Source organism: Syngnathus leptorhynchus, chromosome 7, assembly GCF_054491065.1.
Source record: "Syngnathus leptorhynchus isolate UIUO chromosome 7, UIUO_Slep, whole genome shotgun sequence".
In the NCBI taxonomy this organism is placed as follows: domain Eukaryota; kingdom Metazoa; phylum Chordata; class Actinopteri; order Syngnathiformes; family Syngnathidae; genus Syngnathus; species Syngnathus leptorhynchus.
Genome location: NC_141201.1, coordinates 3,352,576 through 3,374,837, shown reverse-complemented (window position 1 = coordinate 3,374,837; position 22,262 = coordinate 3,352,576). Strand labels below are relative to the sequence as shown.

Genomic DNA, 22,262 nt, shown 5'->3' with positions numbered 1-22,262 from the left:
ATATCATGTTTTTGTAAAATTAGTATGGCCCTTGGGCGACTTGATACGAAAAGGGTGGCCCACCCCTGCGCTAAGGAGTACATAGTGCATTCTGTGCCTATATCGAGGTCTTTGTTTGTAACTTGGGTAACACTTCACGCACCATCCTGGCGGCGGCGGCGGGCTCCATTTTGCTTTAATAGCTTGGCACGCCATCGACTCGGCGAGCACGCTCGAGGCTGCCTTTACTCTCTGAATGTGAAGAGTTGTCTTCATGTTGCACACATCTTTCCACGCCGCACACGCAGGCACCCACCCGCCGTCCCGCTCGAGCGCCACGTGAATCGGACGGGAGATCAACACGATGGCTCGGCAGCGGCGGGCGGGCGGGTGGGCGAGCGTCGGCGGAGGTGGAGGACGAGGGACGAGCGCTGTTGATCGGCACTCAGTGTAAATAGGATAATTAAACAAGTGACTGTTCTTTGATTGCTAAAATGAAAGATGTATGAAATATGAACATGATTCAAATCCAATTTGACTCCACCTATTAAGTCTTGATTCAGGATGATCCTCTCTGCAGATCTCTTCTGTCATTAGAACCTGTAGCAGGCGACCACTCAAATATTGTTTTTTTTTCTTTTTCAAATAAAGAGCAGCTTCCACAAAAAAAAAACCCTGACTATCGTCTCTTTATCTCACATTTTCTCTCTTTTTTTTTTTTTTTTTTTTTTTTTTCCCCTCTTCCGTGTAAGTGGCAGTGTTGCTAACCTACACAACTGCTTCATTGGCTATTGCTCAGAACATGGTTCAGTAGATCAGAGAGGAACATTTATTTTGAACTTTGGTAATCAACATGACAAGAGTCAAATCAACACTATCTCATAACAAATTTCTCTAACCATACTAATTGTATTCTGTATTATGCATCAGGCAGGACAAGACAACTGTACAAGTTGCAGAACAAGTAACTAGTTTGGCAAACACTGACGACACCTACAGATCGCCGGCTGCAATTACAACAGGTACGCTCACTATTTGATCTTTTTTTTATGAGCCCTTTCAGTGACGTCACCAGCTGTAAGCCACACTTGTGCTTGAGTGAGGAGATGGTTTGTCTGTTCTAGACGGTCCAACCCATCTCAAACGAGTCCTGCCCCTATTCTTAGCTACTCACTGAAGATTTTTGAGTTCATCCAAACGACTGCGGCACTCCAGTTGAGTGGCTAAACTCAAAACTTTTTTTTTCTTTTTTTTTTTTTTCACATACAAGAGGCACACTAAAGCTCCAAGGTAGGAGACAATTTCAAAATTTACCTTCAGAGTTGCTTCGAAGCATAATATTAGAAACCGCTCTCAGCATGCTGCAGCGCCTAAAACAAAGGTCAATTAAATTAAGATATTTGCGTCATCAAATGTTGTATTGAATTAATATGGAGAAAAATATCTGTCAGTTCTGTTTTCTTATACAGTATTTCTTTTAATTGTATTTCAAGATACAGAAACTCCAAAGTATTGGTAATTGCCTTTTATTTAGCGCAAAACTCAAATGCCAGTTAAACTTTAATAAAAATCTGACATTTTTCATTTGTAAAAGTTCATTAAATGTTTAATATATATACTGTAAATAGGTGTTTTTATCAGTTACGATACACCTCTTTTTTTTTTTTTTTAACTATATCTTGTGACAACTCATTTACTTCTCTACCAGCTCCTGGCTGAAATGACACATTAAAATATTTTATTAGAGCAAATATTTGCAAAAGCTCCCAACAGGAATCCATCTGCAACCAGGCATGGATAAATAAAAGGAATAAAAATGCACAAATAAGTTCATACGAGCGACAAGACTTTTGTGTCGGTAAACCCAAAAAATATTATCCGACCCATCAAACTTTCTGACACTTGAGTCCGAGGGTCAAAACTGTTGCTATTTTGACGTGTTTTTAATTCACAAGCGGTCGGATTGGCTCATAAATCATCATGAAAGAAATAGTCGGCAAATGCGTTTAGTGGCTGGCAGCTCTTCACAAGAATTGGAAGGGTGCTGTTCTTGAGAACTGTTCTTTGTTTAAATCTCACGCTGCTTCAAATAATTCCTTGTTAGCTAAAACAATTAAAAAAAAAGAATGAAGAACGCGAATGACATTTGTCACATGTTCGTAAATTGCCTTGTTTGTTGAAGAAATTCAATTAAGAGACCCTGACAAAATGATCACTTTCTGCCGTTTGCTATTTATAGGTATGTGTTGCATAACAATATGGATTCATTCTAATAATTACTGACAGCATTACTCCCAAATTGCCTTTCAAAGTCAATAAAAATGAAATTGATCGAAATAGCACAAGAGGTCATGTTGTTGTTTTATTTGGGCTCAGGTTTTCCCATTTTTTTAATAACGTAATATATTATGGTTAGTTTATTAGCAGAAAATATAAAATGGAATGCTTATTTAAATTTAAGATGAAAACACCGACTGATAGTAACAGGGGTGATAAACGTGTCTGATTAAATCGCTGCGTCTGTGCTTCTCCAGGTGTTTCCCAATCTGTCCCCCACCGTCGGAGGGAGAGGAGGGCGGCGAGGTATGATGATCGACCTGAGCTTCCTGACGGAGGAGGAGCGTGGGGCCATCATGACCGTGCTGAGGAGGGACGCCCAACTCAAGCAGGCCGACGAGCAGAGAATAAGGTTGGTGGTTATCTCGCTTGGGACCCTTCCTCTGACCTTTCCACGGCCCGCGAACCTTTGGTTGAACACCTCTGCTTGAGATTAGCACAATAACAAAGTGGCGGCTGGGAATGTGACATAAAGAAGTTCGTTAATGGTGGGCGGGGGAGGAGACTCGCCGTCTGGTGCACACAAGAATGTCAAATATTAGCTTTGACGGCCAATCATAGCTAAGGGGGAGGCGGCATAGCATCCTTGCATTGACCAACACAAGTAAAGTTTATGTTAAGTGTCATGTGATGTCATGCTTGACAAAAAGTGGCTTTTTTATATTATTTATTATTATGGTAGATCATAAAATCATTTGAAGCTAAAAGTTTTATTTTTATTCATTGGCTGTACTTCACGTTGTGGCTTTTCAATGTTTTCCATTCCAAATGGGGTTCAAAGTTCACCGAGCGCCAAACTTGAAAGCCTCGTAAGTCGCGCGGCACGAAGAATGCGAGGAGACCTTATGTTCCGCATCAGGCTTTAAGTGAAGGCGGTTGGCCAATGTGTGTGCATGCGTGTAAGAGGATTATGACAACATCCCATAATAATGCCCCACCTTTTCATCACATGACACCGTCTTCTGTTGATTCCATTTCCACTCCATGGAGATGTTTGCCACTTTCCCCAACTCCTTCATGTTCTGAAGAGCAGCTTTATTGAGGAATCCCAAGAAAGACAAGAAAAATGCATCAATTTCATGCAAACCACATTAAGTCTTAACTCAAAAACAGTTCTGATGGAGATTGGAAAGTATTTTTAACCCAACGAAAATTTCATTTCATTCAAGGCATAAAAAAAAAGTTAAGCACTAACAAGATTAGAAAAAGACTTTGCGGATAACCACAAGGAATCAATTTCCCCCTAAAACATGTTTTGGGTGACAAACTCAAAACTCAAGGAGCACCAATTGGTCTTCACAAAGGTTTCCTAGATCTTTGTTTATATTTTCCATTTACTATCTTGTGATGATGTCATGACCAGAAATGTGTTATTTGCTCACTTGATTAAATTTGACCTAATTAAGGATTTGCCTATACGACAAACTGACCAACGTTTTTTTTAATGGGGTACATATTGCAAAAATGAAAATACATTTTCTTTTTTTTTCTTTTTCTACCAGGAAGCTGGAGAGCATCGTGAGCCAAGGTCCGTCGTCAGACTCCAAGTTGAAGTACCTGACGGGTCAGTGGTTCTACGAGGCCAAGTCTCAGAGGCATATGGACAAGATCCATGGCTCTGAAATCATCTTGGCCTCCATGAAGCAAAGGAGCGCTTCAGGTAGCGTGTCTGGGTGTTTTTTTTTTAAATACTCCAACGCTCCGTGTTGATGTTGTAAATAGTTGTGTGCGATAATCCCCCCCCCCCCCCACAGAAACTTTCATATGTTTGCGTCCTGTTGCAGAAGGCTGTTATAGACAGGAAAGACCGCGAGCACTCAAGAGTCCAAGTTCTGACGTGGCGGTACCACAGAAACCTGCCAGATGTTTGGACATGCCACGGGAATTGAAGTACGATTCCTTTTTGGGATTTTACATATTTACGCATAAAAAAAAAAAAAAAATCTGGGGAAAAAATACGACCTGTCAACCTTTTTCTGTATTTTTTTTTTTCCTGCTGTTATATTTTCTCTTAAATGACAACTTTTTTAAAAAGATATAATCTAACTGACTTTGCTCTAACTTGACCACTTTTAGCCTCATACCTTTGGTACTTTCAGCATTCTGACTTTTCTGCACTGTTTTTTTTTTTGCCTCAGTACTTCATGTTATTATGACCAGCTTATGTATTACATAATAAACGAAAAGTCCGACCCACCGGTAGCTCGGTTTCCCCAAGTGGAAATCTCTTTAAAGTCTCAAGAAACCTTTTTTTTTTTTTTTTTTCCTCCAAGAATATTTGCTCAGCTACCTGAGTGTGTTCCTGTGTGTGTCTTGTGACTCCCCACGTGTAAACAAAGGCGGCGCCAAAAGGGAATATGTGACTTTCCAGCCAACACGGGTGTCCATGAGTTGCCTTGTTCTTGTTGTGGCGTGCAAGTTAAGCAAAGTACCTAATTGAATAAAACCCTCTGCGTCATTGCCGCCGAATGACAAATGGCTGTCGCCTATTTTGGGCAACAGAAATTCTATCAGCTGGTTTTTTTTTTGATATGATGATGATTTTTGTTTGTTGATTATCTAAATTGGATTTAGGTTATTGACTCGTTGTGGAATCTTTTGGAAGAGAAGTCGACTTCTTTATAGCTAGCATTTCCAAGACTCCTTCAACATGGTTTCGTAACACAGTCAATATTTGACTTTTTTTTTTTTTTTTTTTTTGGTGCTAGCTCAACTGTTTATTTAAAGGGAAAAGCCTTGAAGCTCCTGTTGTGTTATTCACATATCTAAAGATTTAGTTTGTTGTTTAATTTCAAATTTAATGGGTGGACCACTAAGCCATTCACATGTATTTACAATTTTTTTTTTCCCTGTAGTAATCGAAAGAAAGAAGATCTGGTATCAGCGGTCCATTCTCCAAGAATGGTTTGTTTACGAAATATATACATTTGTTTCTTTGTCTTTTTCCTCCAGTAATTTGTTTTTTGTCCTCCTTCCAGACAAGACAGAACCCTTTTAATCGCACTTCCCTCCTCGTTGACCAACCAGCTAACGCTCTCACAAAAACAGGTAAGCCAAAATTCTCAATCCGACTGCAAATTTTTAAAAAGATATTTCCTTTTTCCTTAGAGCCCACCTCCCTCCTGAAGTATCAGCAAGCAAGGGGGAGCAGTCAGACGTCGGGGAACTCCGCGACATCCGAGGCCTCCCCTAAGCCCATCCCTAAAAAGCGGACATTCATAACAAAGGCGCCCCTGAACTCTCAGAACTCCAGCGGAAGCTCCAACCGATCCAAGGGTGAAGCCGTGGTGTCGGCCCACCCGTCTCCATCTCCTCAGCAGGGCCTGAGTGATGCTTCTCAGACTTTATCTCATTCCAGTCTGGTGGAAAATGGAACGTTATCTTTTCTTACAGCTCACAGGTGAGTTGAAACCCTAACGGGCATCTTTACACCGTTATTTTTTTTTTTTGTCCTACTTTCAAATAATTCCTTATCACCGGACAGAAACACAGAAAAGATGATCAAAGACAATCTCACACGAGGACGGAATCGGACCGTAGAAAGAATCCTGGATCATGATCCAGTCATTGGCGGCAGTGAGAAATCATCAGTGGAGGAACCAGAGTGGCAGAAAAACACAGGTAAGACTTGATCTGTGTTGTCATCCAAAGTCTCTTTAGACCCAACTTGTGCGAGGGAAAGGTTCATGCTTCCTTCCTACTTTAGCTCCTATTCCTTATATGATCATTTTCTTTACATTTAGAAGCTCCGATATCCTATGACATCAACTTTATTGAGTCCTCGGAGCAGAAGACACAAAGGAGAGACCAACAGAAACGTTCGTTCAAGTTGACCAACCCGCCCTCCAGTCCCACCGGCGAAGACGAGGATTCCATCTCCAAAGTGCTCGATTGGTTCAACCGTAGAGCCGATAGCAGCGATCGGGTGAACGGCAAAGAGGTCTCGAGGAACCCGGACAGACACCGTGAGACGGCCGCGATGGGAAGCGACGAGGTCTTGAAGAAAGATGTCGCAAGTATTCAGAAAAAAGAAGTATTGACGAGTCAGCAAGAAGGAACAGCCAATGAGACGATAAACGATGTGAAAAATGATGACACGACACCTGTGGTACCTGAAGACAAAACCCAAACAAGAGACGGAAACGAGAAGAGGTCCAACATAACATCTGTCACAAATGTAGTCAACGCAAGTCAGCTTGTAGGATTGAAACAGGACCAAGACTTAGACCGTTCTAATTTGAAGAACTACGCATACCCTGAAGTTTTAAGCGCTAATCCCCAAGTCGCTGACAGGAAAGGTTCTGACGTTGAGCTTTTATTTGTTGAACCACTAGCTCCAAAAACTCCTTTGCTGTCCAGTCCAGATGCAAAAAGGGTCTCTTCGAGTCAAGAAGAAACCATTGGAGACTCCAGAGATAGCCCGAGTCCAGAGTCAGACCTCAAGACTTGCGGGAACAATGTCGAGAACAAAACACCGGAGAATTTCAGCAAAGACTGCGAGCAGGCACCCAAAATAAAAAACACAGAAAGTCCTCAAAAACAAAAAAGCACAGCAGAGAAGATCAAGCAGCTCAAAAGTTTCTGGGAGCAGGAGGCAGGCAAACCCTCGCTTAACGGCGCTAAACATAAAAGCGTGCGGGGTGCAAAGATGACCAAGAGATTCACCAAATCGGAGTTCGACTTGCGGGCCATTGGCAACGACTCGGGCAGCGAAGGCGCCAATCGAGACAATTTGACCGGTCTGCCTCTAAATCAGAGAATCGATAAAATGTCACCCACCGTCGGTGGAAGCCGAGCTCAGTTTAGCAGCCTGCTGGAGTTCTGGGACGAAGCCACCGCGGACTCCAAGACCAAAAGCCCCAAAAGGCAAATTAACACTCCCCAACCGCCCGAAGAGTTAGGTTCTTCCCAGCCCGAGCCTCGCTCCTTTGAAACATCTCACATCTCAGCCACCGACCCAAAAAAGAACCTACCGGAATCTGCTCAGCCCAAAGAACCCAAAAAGATCTTGAAAGACTCAACCAGGGTGGACAAAACTGCAAGACCGCCACCAACTCCTCCTAGGGAGGTTCGTTCTCCCAAAAGACGTAAGGACAGCTTCAGCCATTCCAGCGGTCGCGGTAGGTCTCTGCGTCGAGCCACTAGTATGTTCGCTCTGGTCGACCCCGAAGAACCGACCCTTAAGATCCACGTCAGCCCCGTCCACTCCCAAAGCAAGAAGCAGAGCAGCGATGGCGGCGCTCAGAGCGTCAAAGGAACCGAGACCCTCCTGGCCAGGGCTTTCGTGCCCCGAGACTATAGCCACTACTTGGGGATGGCCAACGAGCCGGGTAGCCTGCCTCTCGAGGCGGACATTTCCGAGAGTTTCGGCGGACCTGTGAGGACCAGCACTCCCACGGGCTCAGAGGAGCGAGGCTCCAAGAAGAACTTTAAGCCCAGCCCACGCCAGGCGAGGATAAATTACAGCAGCGCAGACGCTGATCCCGAGTCTCCTCTAAGCAACACGTCCGAATCCTTGTCCAACTCCAGGAATGTTTTCAAATGTAAGTACTATCCATCCATCCATGTTCTATTCACATTCAAGAACAAAACCCACGCTGTCAGTGATTCCTGGAATTATTGTGTAACTTTATTCCAGGAACAATTTGGTGTATGAGAAAACAAAATTCCCAAAAATATTGACTTTGTCAAGCGGCGTGGTGGAGCACTGGTTAGCAAATCCGCCTCACAGTTCAGAGGTGCGGTGTTTGAGTCCAGCTTTCCTGTGTGGAGTTTGCATGTTCTCCCTGTGCCTGCGTTGGCTTTCCTCCGGGTACTCCGGTTTCCTCCCAAATTGTCCGTAGGTGTGATTGTGTGTGTCTCCGTGTGCCCTGCGATTGGCTGGCGACCAGTCCGAAAATGGATGGATGGATAGTGCCCAGAATTTTCCACAGCCCCCCCCCCAATATCCTCTTAAACTATAGACATGACTGCCATCTAGTGGTGATGACAGCACACAGCAACTATCAATACAACAAGCTCTCCAACCATCTTAATTCAATTCCCATTCATTTTAATAGGGAAAAGTTTTGCATATGTTATTTTTCAGTAGGACTTGACAAAACAAAAGATGGAGTTGTCAGCAATTCTATCTCTGGAGAAATATTTGTTCAACAAACACATGACACCTTACTGTATCCGTGTGTGTGTTATCTTTGTTTGCCAAAGTTAGTCACTTGTCAACACTCCCAGTCTTCGGCTGATATTTGGCTTGTGGGCTGGGAAGGTTCATCAGGCAACACCAGTAACGCGAACATTGAGAGCGTAGCGCAAACTAAAATTCCATTTCAGGTCATTTTACTGAAATTGCTTAAGTGTAATCTTGTGACTGTGTCAAACTCAAACAACAAGAAAGCTAGCAGTCAACAAAGGCCAATTCAGTTAAGCTAGCCCTTGTGAATGTAATAAAAAATAGCTTTCTCTTTTTATCATTATCAGGCAAAAATGTCGAGGATGAGGAGAATCCCGTGAGGAAAGCGCTGCGGAGAGCAGAAGCTAGACCTAAAGGTCTTGCTAAAAGTATGGAGGACCTGGTTGGGTCTTTGTCACCAAGTGAGCATCATCATCATCACTCTCAATATTTTTTTCCCCTTTAATTACACTTTAATGACTTCATCTTCCGCTAGGACAAGAGAGACGGCAAGAGCCCAAACCAAACACGAGGCAAACCACTGATGGTAACAATCTCAAGCTATATTTGTAAATATTTCAAATATGTGTTATTTCCTCACCTTGTACTTTTCCTCTTTACCATAGACGCCATGACGCCCCCTTCTCCACGCCCGTTCTCGGACCAAGAGCGCTTGAAGAAGATAAGCAAGTCGGTCCCCTCGTTCTTGCAGACGGAGGTAAAAAAGAAGCACGGCGTCCGGCATGACCCTGCACGCGTGCCCCCCCCCCCCCCCATGCATGATCCAGCACACGTATGTTACAGGACGACAGCCAGTTTTACGAGGACGTTCTCCACCCGGGAATACACACCACCGACTCGTCCTTTGACTCGGCCTCTATGTCGTCTGTACGTCTCGCTCACTCACCGCACGAGCCGCTTCCACTAACGATCTCGCTCACACGCGCTAAAGCCGAGAGCATTTCAATCCCCGCCGCTAACCAAAACAGCAGCACCGACAGAACTCGATGGTCATCTTGTTTGCGTGGGTTGACAGTTCAACGGGAGCGTGATGACCATGTACAGCGGTGACTTTGGCAACGTGGACGTGCAAGGCAGCATCCAGTTCTCCATCAACTACGTGCAAAAGCTCCGAGAGTTCCACATCTTCGTGGCTCAGTGCCAAGACTTGGCGGCCGCCGACCTCAAGAGAGGTCGCTCTGACCCGTGAGTACGAGAAACGAAGCACGGTTAATTAACGGCATTGGATGGAGAACACGAGAGTTCTCAGAACATATTTCCACACGTGGGTTATGTGCAATTTGACCAAATAAAATGTCACGAATCTCCAGCATTCCAGCTCTGATCGTATTTGGTTGGAGCTTTTTTCTCATCAAATAAAACCAAATTAAATCTTCCACTGTTGTAAATTCGATTAGAGTCTTGATGGATTAACGTGTAAAAAAAAAAAACATGTTTATCATTCTTGTGCACTGTCATGAGGCAGCATCACGTTTTAAACACATTTGCCAACTGAATAATACATCAGCAACGAGATTAAATGGAACCTTCAGGAGTTTCCAAATGAACGTAGTCGATTGTAGCTACATTTAGCGTCATGGAAATAAACCCAAAATGTATCTCAACATTTTACTAATTTTACTAAATGTGTTGTGTGTGTGTGCTTCTTTTTTTTTCTCAGCTACGTCAAAAGTTACCTCGTTCCCGACAAATTGCATCTGGGAAAAAAGAAAACTTCGGTGAAGAAAAAGACGCTTAATCCGACTTTCAATGAGATCCTCAGGGTGAGTGTGTATGCAGACACGCACTTTGCTACATTTTCATTTGCACAGCGTCTTCATATATACAGTACAAATGATTATTTTACAATTCAACAAATATTTCAATCATTCAAAAAGTCTGAATTCATATTTGATCAAATCTATCTACAATATTTATTGGTACAGCGGGTTGCTGTTGTTGTTGATTGATATTTTTTATTTTATTTATTTTTACAATCAATTTGCTTTTCCAGTATCACATTAGCATCGAGTCTCTCAAGACACAGACGCTGGTTCTCTCCGTGTGGCATCACGACACGTTTGGCCGCAACACCTTCTTGGGTGAGGTGGATGTGGACCTCTCCAAGTGGGACTTTGACCACACCCGCATGAACGACTTGCCTCTCAAAGCCAAGGTAGGACATGAAAAAAAAAACCACACACACACTGACGCTCATTCCCTTTACTGGCGCCATCTTGTGTTGAGATTCGGTACTACAAGTAAAAATCGGAATATTTGCTTCCAACAAGTTTTTTTTGTTGTAATTCAGACAAGAACAACTCTGGCATCTTTAAGTGGCCGAGGAGAGATGAGACTTGCTGTACGCTTCCTGCCTAAGGTCATCTACGGTGAAGGTCAATTTTCACGTTTTTTTTTTTCTCCCCCCATATCTACGGCATAGTAGTTTTGATGACGCAATTTTAATAGTTCGATAAATGTCCCGACCCTACGTAAAACACGTCTGTCTTTTTTTTTTGTCTTAGCTAAGCATGTTCCCAGAACAGGAGAGATTCACATTTGGGTGAAAGAATGCAGGAACCTCCCTTTAATCAGAGCCACCATCGACCCTTACGTCAAATGGTACGCACGGCACCCGTGGAAATCTTTAGCGACGTTGTCATGGCGTTTTGACTCCATTCTCGCGCCATTTCCAGCTTCGTGCTGCCCGACACGAGCCGCAAGAGTCGTCAGAAGACGCGCGTGCTGAGGAGGACGGCCAATCCCCTCTTCAACCACACCATGGTGTACGACGGCATCCGGGAGATTGACCTGACCGAGGCCTGCGTGGAGCTCACCGTCTGGGACAGGGACAAGCTGGCCAGCAACCTTCTGGGCGGGATCAGGCTGGGAACCGGCACAGGTACTGCACTTTTAACACAGTTGACTTCTTAAAGGCTGCCATTGTTTGTTTCGTTTTGAATTACTCAACTGCAGATGGAGATTAGCACTGAAATATTTTTGTTGATATAATCTTGCGCCTCCAAGGAAAAAGATCCGAGCTCCGCCAGTGCTCATTGGTAGTAATAATCAGAGTGTGTGTTTTGCATCAATTAATTTGGAGCATAACTAAGGTTAGTCGTCTCTTTGGTTAAGAATGGGATCAACAGACTTTTGGACAGAATCCTGAAATGTATTTATTGTCAACATTCAATCTGTTCTCAGGAAGGAGTTACGGATCGGCCGTAGACTGGATGGACTCCACGCCCGGCGAGGTGGCGCTTTGGGAGCGCATGGTGGCGTCGCCCAACGAATGGGCGGAGGGAGTGCTGCCCCTTCGCATGCTGAGCTCTTCCAAAACGGCCTTCAAATAACTCCAAGTACATCACTCTTGTCATAGCGCTTTCACAAATAACATTTGCAAAAACCATAAACCCAAGGTCATGACAACTTCTTGATCCATACAAGGCGAAGAATTCTTTTCTATTTTTCAATGGGCCGAAGATGAACAAAAGAGAACAAAAAGTCAATTCAAAGGAAAAAAAAACAACATTCATTTTCGATGTGTTAAATGGATTCCAACTAACAAAGGGCGCATGAGTACATTAGATGAAGTTTTAAATCATTGACTGAATGTGTCATTGTGGCCTTTTTACAACTGCAACTGTCATTTAACTCCCGCTGTCAAACATTCTTGCTAGTTTGCTCTTTGTGGATGTCTTCAAATTAATTTTGACAGTTAACCAATACTCCATAACCTTCCTTTCTATGCTAAATCAAACTGAAAAGTGTATAAGCATCTATAGTGATGTACTATCATCACTTTTTTTAAGATTCCAACAATATTTATTGTTGATTTTCACACTACATTTCAGAGACTAACAAAGCGGTTGTTCAGTTTGTGTATATTAAATAAAGTTTACACTTAAAAATAAGGTGCTTTAGAACGAGTTGTCCTTATAGGGGAAAAAAAAAAGCTAAATATGGTAAATACAATATATTAAAAAAAATTATCTAGAAAGGAATTTAGAATCCAAAACCAGCCAAGATGACAATACAGAAGATGATCGCCAACACTGGGTCGCTGTAGCGGCTCGCTGACGAACCTGAAGAATAGAAAAAATATATATATGCTACTGTATAAGCAGTATTTTTATTTGTGAACTTCTCCCCCCCCCCGAAAAAGACATGTCCAAACTTACCAGAAGAAACTGCGTTAGTTTGAAAATTTTCTGAAAGGCAAAACCAAAAAAAGGCACAAAATAAATGTAGTGTTGAGACTCCAGCTAAATCCAATTCATTGCAATCGTATATTTGAATAACACACAATTAATACGCACCTGTATTCTTTTTGGCCACAAAAATGGCCTGTGAGGTGACTGTAGCATTAGCCAACACTTCCTCAATGTCTCTTTTTCTTCGGCTACCGGAACAATCCTGTTCAAAACGAACGTAAGTAAGAAAGGTTAGTTGAATTATTATTAAATTGACAATTTAATTCCTTCATCTAAGAGGGAAAAAAAATCACGTCGCATCATATTTTTTGCTACTTTTTTTTTTGTGTCCAGATTAGCAAGCAGGCTAACGGAACTTTTCACTGAATTGGATTCTCCCATCTGCATTGTGACACTCACAGGCTTTAATGCATCACAGGAGGACACTTCGCACAATCTGGTGACACAGTGTAGATAGAACGTGGACACCGTCAGATTCTTGTGCTCCACGAATCGAAAGGCCTCGAAGGAGAAATGCGCCACCTGGGAGTCGCCGTTGAGCAACAGTTCGGTCTGCTCGTCACGTGTGCATCTTAGGACGGACAAAGCGGGCGTGAGTAAACGACGAGAACCTCGACGTCACGTTTAAGTTGTAAAGCTCACCCGATAAAAAGGTCATAGAAGGAGTCGAAGTCCGGGTAAGGGCTCGTGGTAGCGTAACATCGATCCAGCAGCACGTTGAACCTTTCAAAAAGATCCGCAGTTGTTTTTTTTGGGGGGGGGCGAAAACTCTTTAAGAAGACAACAACTACCTTTCTGTTAAATTGGTGGCTCGTACGGCCACGTAGATTTTGGTCTTCAGTTGGAGTCCCGTCTCTGGGATGGTAAGAGGGTTTTGGAACTGAGCATCCTGACCAATCAAATGACCTTCTTGTTAGTTAAGAAGTACCAAAGATGCCAATGGAATGAGTTAGTTCTTACTTCGAATAACTCCAAACTCAGCGTACTGATGAAGCTGCCGTTGTTGTCTTTAATGGCCACGTTCACACCAGATCTGAAAATATATATATATTTTTTAAATAAGACAAATTCCTTAGAAAGTCATCAAAAGTGTTCCGACGGGCCCGCCGCACTCACACGCCCAGCTCGGTGTTGTTGACGATGTATTGCATCGGATAGAGGCAGGAGAACATGTAGAGGAGCTGCGGCCTATAAGTGATCATGCCGGACGACGGGTCGATGGAATTCACCGTACCGGAAATGTTGACAAACTGCACATTGGAGAAATCGGCGAAGTCTCCGGTGCCCACCTCATCGATGACCTTCAGAGAAACGCTCGGGTCACATGGCGGAGCTCTCCGAACGAGTCGCGCGGCGACTTACGGTAAAGGTGTTCCCGCATGACGCCGTGGAGCTTTCGTTTATAGGGAAGCTAAAATTTAAGACGGGCGGGACCACGGTGAAGTCCGCCACGCCGTAACATTCATCGTTGTTTAACTCGTTGTTCAGCACCATGAGGGTCTCGTTGTAGAGGGCTTGATACATGGGGCAAAGGTAGATGCTCAGGTCCATGTGGTTCGTCCCGCAGTAGACCATGATGTCAGAGTTTTCTGGGACAAACAAACAAGGTGTGACACTCCGCACTAGACAAAAGAAAATGTGAAGAAAAGAGGAAAGTTCACTAACCTGGGGCTCTGTTGGTGTCGCTGGTTACGCACTCGGGCGGTGTCTGACCCCGAATCCCCAAGATGGCGAGCTGGCACGCAAGCAGTACCAGTTTCATTTTTCTGGATGCACAAGACATTTGCAGGGACAAACTTGAAAAATATCCAGTGGAGTGCAAATTTCTGCTGAGGGAAAACAAGTTAGCAAAAGTTAGCCATTTTGGAAAAAGGCAAGATTTTACAGAAGAAATGTAGACCCTAAAAACAACAACTGAATAATAATGAAAGATAGTAAAAGTTGTCATTCTATGTCATAAAAAAATATATATACATTATGAGAATGTAGTGTTTTCTTGTTCAAATAATTTTCTTTACTTTTGAGCTGTTAAAGTTTACTGCTATAATTTTAACCATTTTCTTTTTCCTTTTTGTGCTGCCCTTCTCTCATGTTTATCTTTCAATATTCACAAAAATAAAAAATACACCATTTAAATTGGCTCTAAATGTTTGAGCGCACTCAAGTATTACATAAAGAAAATCAGAAAATAATGATAATACAAGACTATCATTGTCAAAGCCGTGAAAAAGCAAATTCATGGTGACTGATAATAACAATAATAATAATAATAATTAATAAGGAATTCTCACCTGTAAATCCCCATTTTGTGTGTTCCAGAAGTCAGGCACGATTCCATTTATAGGCTCACCAAAAGGGGCGTGGAAGGGGAAGCCACTAAACAATAGTGCAACACGAGCCCTGACTTTCACACTATACATTCTGTGCATAAAGGTATTTTCGATTACAAATTTCTAAATTTAAACTTTCCTTTTTTTTTTTTTGCAGAGGAGAAAAAAACCCGCTGAATAAAACATTATACCTAATATATCTCCGGTATATTGCTGGTCTTTAAAAAGTATTACAGCAGTACGTGCATTGTATATTTCAACTTCAATTCATAAGGTGAATGTTTTTTCCAAAACATGTTATCACTGATTCTGTTTCTAAGGTGCTATATGTTTACAGAAGGACTATTCTTCCCTTGTGTGATTGCATGGGAAAGGCAGTGAAAGTGTTGCATAGCCAACAACAACAAACAAAGTGATGTGAGAACACCTCAGAGATCTTTTCAAATGATAAAAATGGAACTCGCCGATCGTCACCATTTTGTAACCGACACTCTTTTGATGCGCCCTCGAGGCTGTGCTGTAAATTCTCCAAAAGAAAAAAAAAATGGAGATTTTTGTGACTGTTACGAAAGGACACACCCGTGTGGGACAGATCCGGTTCTTGGTCTTTGCATCAAGAGACGTCTAGCTTTACAGCTCCCCGGTGGCTTTCGCCCACAATATGACGCTATGTGAAGAAGTATTACAATACATTAGACAGCTCACCTTTCAAATGCCATTTTTAATGACTTTTGTCATCTAAATAAAAATGGTATTATCTTGAAATCATGCCTTTGGCAAAAGTGTGTGACTAAATATCCCAGAGCAGTAAATCTTGTGCCCCTTTGGAAATACAACTTGCGTGTACACATTGAGGCCAATTGACCAAAAGCACATATGTAAAAGTAGCATACACAAAGAGAACCCAGAATAGCAACTGTGACCTCTTTTTTGACTTGACAAAAGTTTTGGATGACTCTGTTTGGTTACCACATGGACCCTGCAGCACAAATGAGCCATTATTTATATTGAGCTGCAGTTTATTTATATATATATATATATATATATATATATATATATATATATATATATATATATACAATATATATATATATATATATATATATATACAATATATACTACTATACCTACTTTTGTATATATATATTATATATATATATATATATATATATATATATATATATATATATATTGTGTATATATATATATATATGTATATACTGTATATATATACTGTATATATATACTGTATATATATAGAGAGAGAGAAAAAGTGATAATGACCGTTTTAGCAAATATGAAAAAAATGCAGTTTGGACTTTTCCGTCCAATCTGCGCTTAGTAATTTTCCACCGTTGTATAATAGCGTACCATGACGTCATAAAAATGCAAACCCGTCAGGTATTTTTGAACCAACAAAAAGCCTCCCTTGCCAAAAATCTTCCCCTTACTCGGTAGCAACAGCGAATGACTTTTTTCATTGGACCGTCTTCGGCCCCGCCTTTGCTTCGCGAGAGTTCCGTGGCGGGCGTGCTACGGGATTTAAAGAAACCTGCGAGACCAGTAGTTTTTACTTCGTCATTCCCTCGACGTATCACCGGTTCGGTATTGGACTGGTTCGACAGCACTGCAGAGGCCTTAAAGTGCAACAATATATTGTAATAAACAGGTGAGTACGTAGTTTTGTCTTCGTCTTTAGCATTAGCTCGTAAAACGGCTAGTGAAACTTTTAAAACGGAACAAGACGACATTACGGAAGTTACGGTACTCGCGCACGAGGGGTGAAGGACAAAGAAAAAAAAAAACCTATATTAGTATGTTGCAGTAACCGGAAAAAATAGCTGCCTAAAAGATTCTATCAATTAGCTTGAAGAACGAATGGAAACACATCCGCATTAATTGTAACGACTTTCGGAACTTTGTGTGTGCTATGTCCATTATAGAGTCTATTGTGTGGATGGCGTATGAAAGCTGCGACTGTTCATAACATTTTGTATTTCAAAAAGTGTCGATGTCGAGCTCTATTAAAAAAAGTTTTGTTAAGCAATGGAATCCTGGAAGTTGTTCGCCTCGTGGAAGTGACGGGCCACACCCTAGTAACGATAAGGTGGAGCTCAAGAAACTCCCACGCGGCCTCCATTTTAGACTCACACCTGCATACGTGTCTAAAATACCCTATATTTAACCGACAATACAAGAGAAAACAGTTTTGCTGTCTTGCAACAGTGATTTTTTTTCAAAAGAAAGTAAGACATTAGCCATTTCCCACCTTTGTTACAATTACTTCACATTCATGGTCTTGACCACTCGAGCACCATTTAAAACCTGCTTTCAAGACTGGCCCTTCTCCGCGTTGACTACTGTTGCCACAGTAAAGGCTTGAAAACAGGTGCTGTGGATCTTCAGTGGACATTTTGTTTCCGCATTTGATCTGAGCCCCTGTGGACTAAAATAGTTCCGAACGTTTGGAGAGAAGCTGAATAAAACGAGCTAGTGGTTTGTTCTGATGACAGTGTTATTTTCTGCCCTTCATTTTTTTTTTTTTTCCTCCTCAGAAACCATGGCCAAGGCACCAGCAATTGGTATTGATCTGGGCACCACCTACTCCTGTGTGGGCGTGTTCCAGCACGGCAAAGTGGAGATCATTGCAAACGACCAGGGTAACAGGACCACACCTAGCTATGTAGCCTTCACAGACACAGAGAGGCTGATTGGCGACGCCGCAAAGAACCAAGTGGCCCTGAACCCCACCAACACAGTGTTTGGTATGAAACCTAAATATCGACGAATAATCTCATGTTTTTCGGCCCCTTTTACATAATAGTCTTTTTGTTTTTGTCCAATTCAGATGCCAAGCGACTCATTGGCAGGCACTTTGAGGATAGTGTGGTTCAGGCCGACATGAAGCATTGGCCTTTCACTGTTATCAACGATGACAAGCGCCCCAAAGTCCAGGTGGAGTACAAGGGTGAGACCAAGAGCTTCTACCCTGAGGAAATCTCCTCCATGGTGCTCCTTAAAATGAAGGAGATTGCAGAGGCCTACCTCGGAAAGGTATGGTAGCTGCGTGTGCTTCATTTTACTCCCACCAATTTATTGTCGAAGGCTTGGTCCTAAACGTTGTGCGTGGCTGTGTTTGTGGCAGACCGTGAACAACGCCGTGGTGACCGTGCCGGCCTACTTCAACGACTCTCAGCGCCAGGCCACCAAAGACGCCGGAACCATCTCCGGCCTCAACGTCCTTCGCATCATCAACGAGCCCACCGCCGCCGCCATCGCTTATGGCCTGGACAAGAAAGTGAGACGTCAACGCCGCCCAATAAGCCATTTGATTGTTTTAACCCCGATGGCACCCACGCTCGCGTCTGTCGGCAGGTCGGCACAGAAAGAAAAGTTCTCATCTTCGATCTGGGCGGCGGCACCTTCGACGTGTCCATCTTGGCCATCGAGGACGGCATCTTCGAAGTCAAGTCGACGGCGGGCGACACTCACCTGGGCGGCGAGGACTTTGATAACCGCATGGTCAATTTCTTCACCAACGAGTTCAAACGCAAGCACAAGAAGGACCTCAGCGGCAACAAGCGCGCCGTGCGGCGCCTGCGCACGGCGTGCGAGAGGGCCAAGCGCACGCTGTCCTCCAGCACGCAGGCCAGCATCGAGATCGACTCGCTGTTCGAGGGCATCGACTTCTACACCTCCATCACCAGGGCTCGCTTCGAGGAGCTCAACGGGGACCTCTTCCGCGGCACCCTGCAGCCCGTGGAGAATGCGCTGCGCGACGCTAAGCTGGACAAGTCGTCCATCAACGAAATCGTCCTGGTAGGGGGCTCCACTCGTATTCCCAGGATCCAGAAGCTGCTGCAGGACTTCTTCAACGGGAAGGAACTGAACAAGAGCATCAATCCCGACGAAGCTGTGGCCTACGGCGCAGGTATCGTGTGGATTTGCAAAGTCCGGTGAAATATGCTTTTCAAACTTGCGTTCGCTTTTAAATGTACCAAAACAGTTCCATTATTTCAAAACGGTGCTTTTGTCGCTTCAGCCGTGCAGGCCGCCATCCTCTCGGGCGACAAGTCCGAGGCAGTTCAAGACCTTCTGCTGCTGGACGTGACCCCCTTGTCTCTGGGCATCGAGACGGCCGGCGGCGTTATGACGTCGCTCATCACGAGGAACAGCACCATCCCCACCAAGCAGACGCAGGTGTTCACCACCTACTCTGACAACCAGCCCGGCGTGCTCATTCAGGTATGGCCCGCCCACACCGGCCCCCTTGCAAGCACACCCGGCCGGCAAAGGAACTAACGAGGCGACTAATGCCCGCCCGCCCGCCCGCAGGTGTTTGAAGGCGAAAGGGCCATGACCAAAGACAACAACATTCTGGGCAAGTTCGAGCTGGCCGGGATCCCCCCGGCCCCCCGGGGCGTTCCACAAATCGAGGTGACCTTTGACATCGACGCCAACGGCATCTTGAACGTGAGCGCGGCTGACAAGAGCACCGGCAAGGAGAACAAGATCACCATCACCAACGACAAAGGTTCGATCCCACAATGCCACGCCTGAGAATATTCCCCGTTTTAAATCACGGTAACCTCTTCAGGTCGTTTGAGCAAGGACGACATCGACCGCATGGTGCGCGAGGCGGAGCAGTACAAGGCGGAGGACAACCTGCAGAGGGAGAAGGTGGCCGCCAAGAACTCGCTGGAGGCGTACGCCTTCAACATGAAGGCCAGCATGGAGGACGAAAAGCTCAAGGACAAAGTCAGCGAAGACGACAAGAAAATGATTCTGGACAAGTGCTCCGAGGTCATCAGCTGGCTGGATAAGAACCAGGTACCCATTTGACAAGTTTGTCTGTGAAGTTGACTTTTCAATAACACCCCCTGTCTCGTCACTCAGTCCGCAGAGAAAGACGAGTTTGAGCACCAGCAGAAGGAGCTAGAGAAGCTGTGCAACCCCATCATGACCAAGCTGTACCAGGGGGCTGGCGGCATGCCCGGAGGCATGCCCGGAGGCATGCCCGGAGGCGGAGCTTTCCCCAACGCAGGTGGCTCCGCCTCTTCCGGACCCACCATTGAGGAGGTGGATTAAATCCAAATTCCCTCCGTTGTGGCACAATGTTGTGTGCCTTAAGTGTTGCCGGCGTCTCTGTTGGCCCGTTCTGATTTTCCAGGTACTTTCACTGGCTTTGGGCTCTTATTTGCACACAAATTCTTTGGCGTTGCACTTGTTCTTTTAATCCTCACTCATTTTTCAATACTTACAAACTTTTCCTGAATAAAATGACACAAAAGCATCAAAGTTGTCGGGCTCCTTGTTTGCTACCACACTCCTAATGTCAAGTATAAATGAAAACTAAAAGTGATTTCAGTCTCGTGTGTTGGAAGTCGGCCATAACACTTGAGACAAAATAATTGTTTGGAATTTTTGTTTTTTTAAGATGCTGGCGACTTCCGACCAAATTGGTCGCATCCTGACACTAACAGATTGCCCACTTCTACCCCTGACATTAAATTATTACATACTATTTTCTAGTTTCAGAAAAACACCGACACAGCAACCATTCAGATTTATTTAGTGCTTTATTGAGCTTGCTCGTGAATATTCATGAGGCTTGAAGAGGAAAGGATGTCGGGACTTGGTACGGGCATCTCCGTGAGGTCAGCGCGAGTTTGAGTTCCGTGGGCATTCGTGCATGCGGTAGGCGCACATGTAGAAGATACCTACAACAAGAATGTTTTCAACGCTTTTTCTTGATGAAGAGAAGGAAAAGGAGTGAGTACCTGAGAAGAAGGTGAGCACCACGGCCACCCAGCCCATGATGTAAGACCAGGAGAAGCGCCAGCTCCCGTAGCGTTTGCCATAATAGTTGACAGTCACCCCCGTGTACACCGCCATGGCCAGCAGCACAAAGAAACCTACGTGGATACAAAATGGCACCCAAAATATCAAGGAAATTTGGGTAGGAAAACCGACGACTTGGCATCTCTGAACGCAATGGTCTATAATGGCAAATGAAATATGATGTCAAGAAGCAGATGGTAACTAAAAGGTAAAAAGTGAAGCCGGATGATCGGAGGGATGTTTTGGCGCTTACAGGAGATGAAGAAGAGGATGCCGGCAGCGAAGGTCTTGTCGAAGCCGTCGAAGGAGGAGTAGTGGATGAAGGCCATGACGCCGATGACGATGCCGATGAAGCACGCCAGCAGGGACAGGATCATGAAAGCCCGTGTGGCATCCCAGTACGCTGACAACCGCAAAAACAGCTCGCTGAACAGCTCCAAAATTATGTAAAGCCTAATATTTCAAATGTTGTATTTTTTTTTTGTAATAATATTTTTATTTGGATATTTAATGTCATTCAATGATATTTGGATTTCCATTGTTTTTATTTAATTATTAGAGATATTTAAAAAAATATCCCTTTATATTTTTCTATTTTCTTTTTTATTTTGGTAATATTTGTTTCTTTTTTTTTTTGGTTCTTACCAATACTGTCCGTGTGTGTCATGCACTTGCCGGGCACACAATAGCGCCACAGCCCCTGGTGCATGTAATTGCTGGAGTGGCGGTATTGCATCCAATAGTCGGTTGCCGTGGAAACGATCAGGAGGATGTTGCCCACTCCGGCGCAGAACAAACCGCCTCCCATGAAGCTGTACATAACTAACACGCAAGTCAAATCTTTTTTGACCTAACAAAAAAAAGTTGCACATTTCTGAGACATTACCTTTTTTTTTTTTACCAATAAGAGATTAAAATCCTACAAAAGTAAATATCTGGAATACTAAAAATATGACATTTGATGATGCTGGTATTTTTCCTCACCTGGCCCGCGTGCTTTCCTTTCCCAAAGCAAAATGAAGTGCCGCTGTGATTATTCCACGCGCAAACCAGGCCGAGTGTGGCTGCAAGTGTCGGGAAAGTTTTGTTTGCCGGAGGGAAACAGCGAACAATGCGGGCGCGACCAATCACGGGGCGCCGTACGATGCGTTTTGTTGTTGGAGGGAATCTGCTGAAAACACAAAACTGTTAAAGCGCACCTCACTGATGAAAAGTGATGACTGAGCACTTTCCTTTCAGAATGCCACAAAAAAAGTCTTTGGACAAATGCCGTTCTGTCAACTGAACTTATTTTGCGCTACTTTGACCTTTTAAATGCATTTGCGATTGCTTTTTTATTTTATGAACTTTGCTGTGGCGGTTCAGGCTCGGTTTCAAACTTTTATTAGTGTT

General features: G+C 43.8%; 4 protein-coding genes across 7 annotated transcripts; 2 read left to right on the top strand and 2 right to left on the bottom strand.

Moving 5' to 3' along the window:
- The first annotated feature begins 35 nt into the window (after window positions 1-35).
- sytl2b (synaptotagmin-like 2b) lies at window positions 36-14,619 on the top strand. 4 transcript variants are annotated; one of them, XM_085917201.1, is made up of 21 exons: window positions 36-1,001; window positions 1,104-1,193; window positions 2,514-2,668; window positions 3,819-3,976; window positions 4,101-4,206; window positions 5,172-5,220; window positions 5,295-5,364; window positions 5,425-5,716; window positions 5,801-5,937; window positions 6,060-7,859; window positions 8,794-8,907; window positions 8,982-9,032; window positions 9,112-9,203; window positions 9,290-9,373; window positions 9,522-9,691; window positions 10,167-10,269; window positions 10,500-10,661; window positions 10,797-10,881; window positions 11,011-11,107; window positions 11,182-11,387; window positions 11,690-14,619. In XM_085917201.1, the coding sequence occupies exons 3-21, from the start codon at window positions 2,565-2,567 to the stop codon at window positions 11,836-11,838; spliced, it is 4,029 nt and encodes a 1,342-aa protein (XP_085773327.1). In that variant the 5' UTR covers window positions 36-1,001; window positions 1,104-1,193; window positions 2,514-2,564; the 3' UTR covers window positions 11,839-14,619. The 4 variants fall into 4 exon arrangements, with proteins under 4 accessions (XP_085773327.1, XP_085773325.1, XP_085773328.1 ...); XM_085917199.1 differs by lacking the exon at window positions 1,104-1,193; XM_085917200.1 differs by lacking the exon at window positions 36-1,001 and having other exon boundaries at window positions 1,189-1,269.
- Window positions 12,107-14,522, bottom strand: LOC147054166 (zona pellucida-like domain-containing protein 1). The gene is made up of 10 exons (XM_085917210.1): window positions 14,365-14,522; window positions 14,062-14,288; window positions 13,816-14,000; window positions 13,660-13,732; window positions 13,491-13,588; window positions 13,342-13,422; window positions 13,099-13,270; window positions 12,805-12,901; window positions 12,667-12,696; window positions 12,107-12,570 (listed from the first exon to the last, which is right to left on the bottom strand). The coding sequence occupies exons 1-10, from the start codon at window positions 14,480-14,482 to the stop codon at window positions 12,491-12,493; spliced, it is 1,161 nt and encodes a 386-aa protein (XP_085773336.1). The 5' UTR covers window positions 14,483-14,522; the 3' UTR covers window positions 12,107-12,490.
- A 1,911-nt stretch (window positions 14,620-16,530) lies between the features above and the next one.
- On the top strand, window positions 16,531-20,327 carry hspa8b (heat shock protein family A (Hsp70) member 8b). Its single transcript, XM_085917209.1, has 9 exons — window positions 16,531-16,698; window positions 17,585-17,794; window positions 17,878-18,083; window positions 18,175-18,327; window positions 18,405-18,960; window positions 19,072-19,274; window positions 19,365-19,563; window positions 19,627-19,859; window positions 19,926-20,327. The coding sequence occupies exons 2-9, from the start codon at window positions 17,590-17,592 to the stop codon at window positions 20,115-20,117; spliced, it is 1,947 nt and encodes a 648-aa protein (XP_085773335.1). The 5' UTR covers window positions 16,531-16,698; window positions 17,585-17,589; the 3' UTR covers window positions 20,118-20,327.
- A 360-nt stretch (window positions 20,328-20,687) lies between these two features.
- lim2.3 (lens intrinsic membrane protein 2.3) lies at window positions 20,688-21,690 on the bottom strand. Its single transcript, XM_085916598.1, has 4 exons — window positions 21,516-21,690; window positions 21,124-21,273; window positions 20,810-20,944; window positions 20,688-20,749 (listed from the first exon to the last, which is right to left on the bottom strand). The coding sequence occupies exons 1-4, from the start codon at window positions 21,688-21,690 to the stop codon at window positions 20,688-20,690; spliced, it is 522 nt and encodes a 173-aa protein (XP_085772724.1).
- Window positions 21,691-22,262: the final 572 nt, after the last annotated feature.